Source organism: Phaethon lepturus, unplaced genomic scaffold (assembly GCF_000687285.1).
Source record: "Phaethon lepturus isolate BGI_N335 unplaced genomic scaffold, ASM68728v1 scaffold46444, whole genome shotgun sequence".
In the NCBI taxonomy this organism is placed as follows: Eukaryota; Metazoa; Chordata; class Aves; order Phaethontiformes; family Phaethontidae; genus Phaethon; species Phaethon lepturus.
The window spans coordinates 1-2476 of NW_010534880.1; the positions used below are offsets into that span (position 1 = coordinate 1).

At 60.6% G+C, this 2476-nt stretch overlaps 1 protein-coding gene across 1 annotated transcript in view; it reads right to left on the bottom strand.

The window, feature by feature from the left end:
• Positions 1-7: 7 nt before the first annotated feature.
• The window catches only part of BRPF1 (bromodomain and PHD finger containing, 1), a gene marked incomplete at both ends in the record, with an annotated part of 12418 nt that continues 9949 nt past the window's right edge, over positions 8-2476 (bottom strand). The window contains 5 exons of the mRNA XM_010285636.1: positions 8-118; positions 234-352; positions 439-575; positions 1120-1267; positions 1351-1638. Coding sequence (XP_010283938.1) covers positions 8-118; positions 234-352; positions 439-575; positions 1120-1267; positions 1351-1638 — 803 coding nt within the window. The remainder of the gene's footprint in view (positions 119-233; positions 353-438; positions 576-1119; positions 1268-1350; positions 1639-2476) is intronic.

A 2476-nucleotide genomic window follows, 5' to 3' on the forward strand; every position in this document is an offset into this window, starting at 1 on the left:
GGTGCTCGCGCGCTTCCTGAGTCATCTGCTCCCCCAGCTTCAGCACCTCCAAGGGGGGCACCGGGATGGGGACGCCGTGGTGGAACATGCCTTCCCGCGGCATCTTGGGGTCGATGATCTGATGGAAGAGCAGGGGAGGGCTGAAAGGGGAATGGGTGCCACTCTGCGGGAGGGGGAATGTGGGTTTCGGAGGCCCCGACAGCAGGCAGGAGCATGCAGACGGCAGTACTCACCAGTGCCGGGTAGGAGGGGTACCCCCGGCACTTGGCCCACACCAGGTCCAGGGCATCCAGGGAGGAATCCTCATCCTCGGACAGCCACCCTGCACCGCGCCCCATGCCCTTGCGCACCACTGTGCCAGAGGAGAGGGGAGTCAGCTGTGTCCCCCCAAGGTGATGGTGCCACCTAGGCATGCGGCCACATGGCCGCAGTACTTACTGCCGTGCCCCACACCTCGCCCCGTGCCCACGGAGTAGGACTCGTTCTCCGTCCCTGACGTGTCCTCGCTGCTGTCCTCTGGGAAGTTCACGCGGGAGAAGGAGGGTTTCCCTCGGCCCTGCTTGGAGGGTGTTGTGCTGCAGAGAGAGCGAGCAGAGCTGTCAGTAAGAGCCATGTTAGGCTTCCAGAAGCCTCTTTCAAGGGGGCTGGCCTGGCAGTTCACCAGGGCTTGTGGGCTCCAAGCACCGGCCTCGGCACTGGGAAGGACTTGGTGGGGGTGCCAGGAAGAAAGGTGGGATAGTGCTTCTGCCGGGGTGCCGGCCATACCCTCATCCAGTTCCGCCTGGGTGCACTGATCCGAATTAGGGGCGCAGGCAGGAACCTGCCAGAGCTGGCTGCTGGAAGGGCCTGTGCCAGCACAGCTGGAGTGCCAAGAGGGAACTGCCCAGTTCACGCTCCCTACCAGCCCTTTGCTGGACACTCACACCTTTAGGTTTTACATGAAAAAACAGCACAAACCCCACAGCTTTCTATGGTTTAGCTAATGGCCGCTGGGCCACAGGAGGGTGAACGAGATGGGTACCACCAAACGGGCTCCTCATCCAGCAACTCAAGGCCAAGAGCCATGCATCGCTGCCCCAGGCAGCACCAGTGCCACCAGAGCCAGGCCGGAGACAGTACCTGGTACGGTCTGAGGCAGCACTGCTACTGCTGCTGCTGCTCGACTCCGAGTCAGAGCTGCTCCGAGGAAGATTGCAGTCGTTGCGGTACACCAGGAAGCTCTTCTTCACGGGCTGGTTCCCGCTGCTGAAACCGTTGGCTGGCAGGTCTGCAAAAACACCCCAGCAGAAGAGTGTTACAACCATGCAGGACCCTGCCATGTGCTCCCAGCAGGCCCACTGCTGCACCCACCCATGGGAGCGTCTTCGGTCGACTTATCACTGTCACTGTCTGAGCTGGAGCTGGGGCGCGGGCTTCGCCCTCGCTTCCTCTGCCGCTGGGAGGACCCCATTATTGGGAGCTGGGGGGGCCCGATGGGGCTGTTCCCGTGCCCGGGAACAATCTGGCTGTCTCGATTCTTTGGGGGGCGTCCTGGACGTTTTGGAGGGCCTGCAGTTTTAGGGTTCTTCTTGGAGAAGAGCACTGAGGTCCTCCTGCCAACTTCATGTGCTGGGGTGGAAGAAGAGTTGGGACCCAGACCTGGAAGAGGGAGGAGGAGGTGTCAGCTGCAGCCCACGGGACCTAGCAGGGACCGCACGGCAGCAGCATCAAGGAACAGCTTCATTTCTTGGGAATGTTATCTCGGAAGATCCTCCATCCTGAGATTTGCCATGCCTGCTGCCCTCAGGGTCAAACTGTCCAGTCTGCCAACAGTAAAAGCTAGGTGGGGACATCAAAGAACACTCCACCAGCCAGGGATGCCCTCCTTTCTTCCAGGCAGCAACCTCACAAAGCAGAAGTCAAGAACAGGAAGCAAGCAGGAATAAACCTTTCCCACAGCACAGAGCAGCTGAGAAGCTCCACTGCACCCTTGAAAGACAAAGGCCCTAAAATACTCCCTGCTTGCAGAAGAGACTGCTTTTCCCACTGCTTAGAGGGGCAGGATGGGGATGCAGCGGTGGCAAACACCCAGTGACACCTGGCAGCTCTGCCTGGAGCTTTTGCTGTGCTCCCCATGAAGCCCAGCTCAGCATCTTCGTTCAGGAGGCCAGGGAGCTGGCAGTGGGCCCACGTTCAGCTCCCAGCCGTGGGAGGGCGTTTGGAGCTCAGCAGTCAGTGCTGCTGCAACTCCCTCCTGTGCCCCAAGCAGGAAGGGATGCTGAAGGCAGCCTGCTCCCCAGTGTCCCTAGAGAAACTGGGCAGCATGGCAGAGCTGGCAGGAGGTAACAATCCATCTCATGCCCCACATCACACAGCTGGGACTCTCCGCCTCAGTCTCTGGAACAACACCCATGGCCGCATGGGAGGCGAGCTCACTGGGTGAACGCTGACCACAGCTGCGAACACCAGTGACCTGCCCACCCTCCCCACAGGCAAA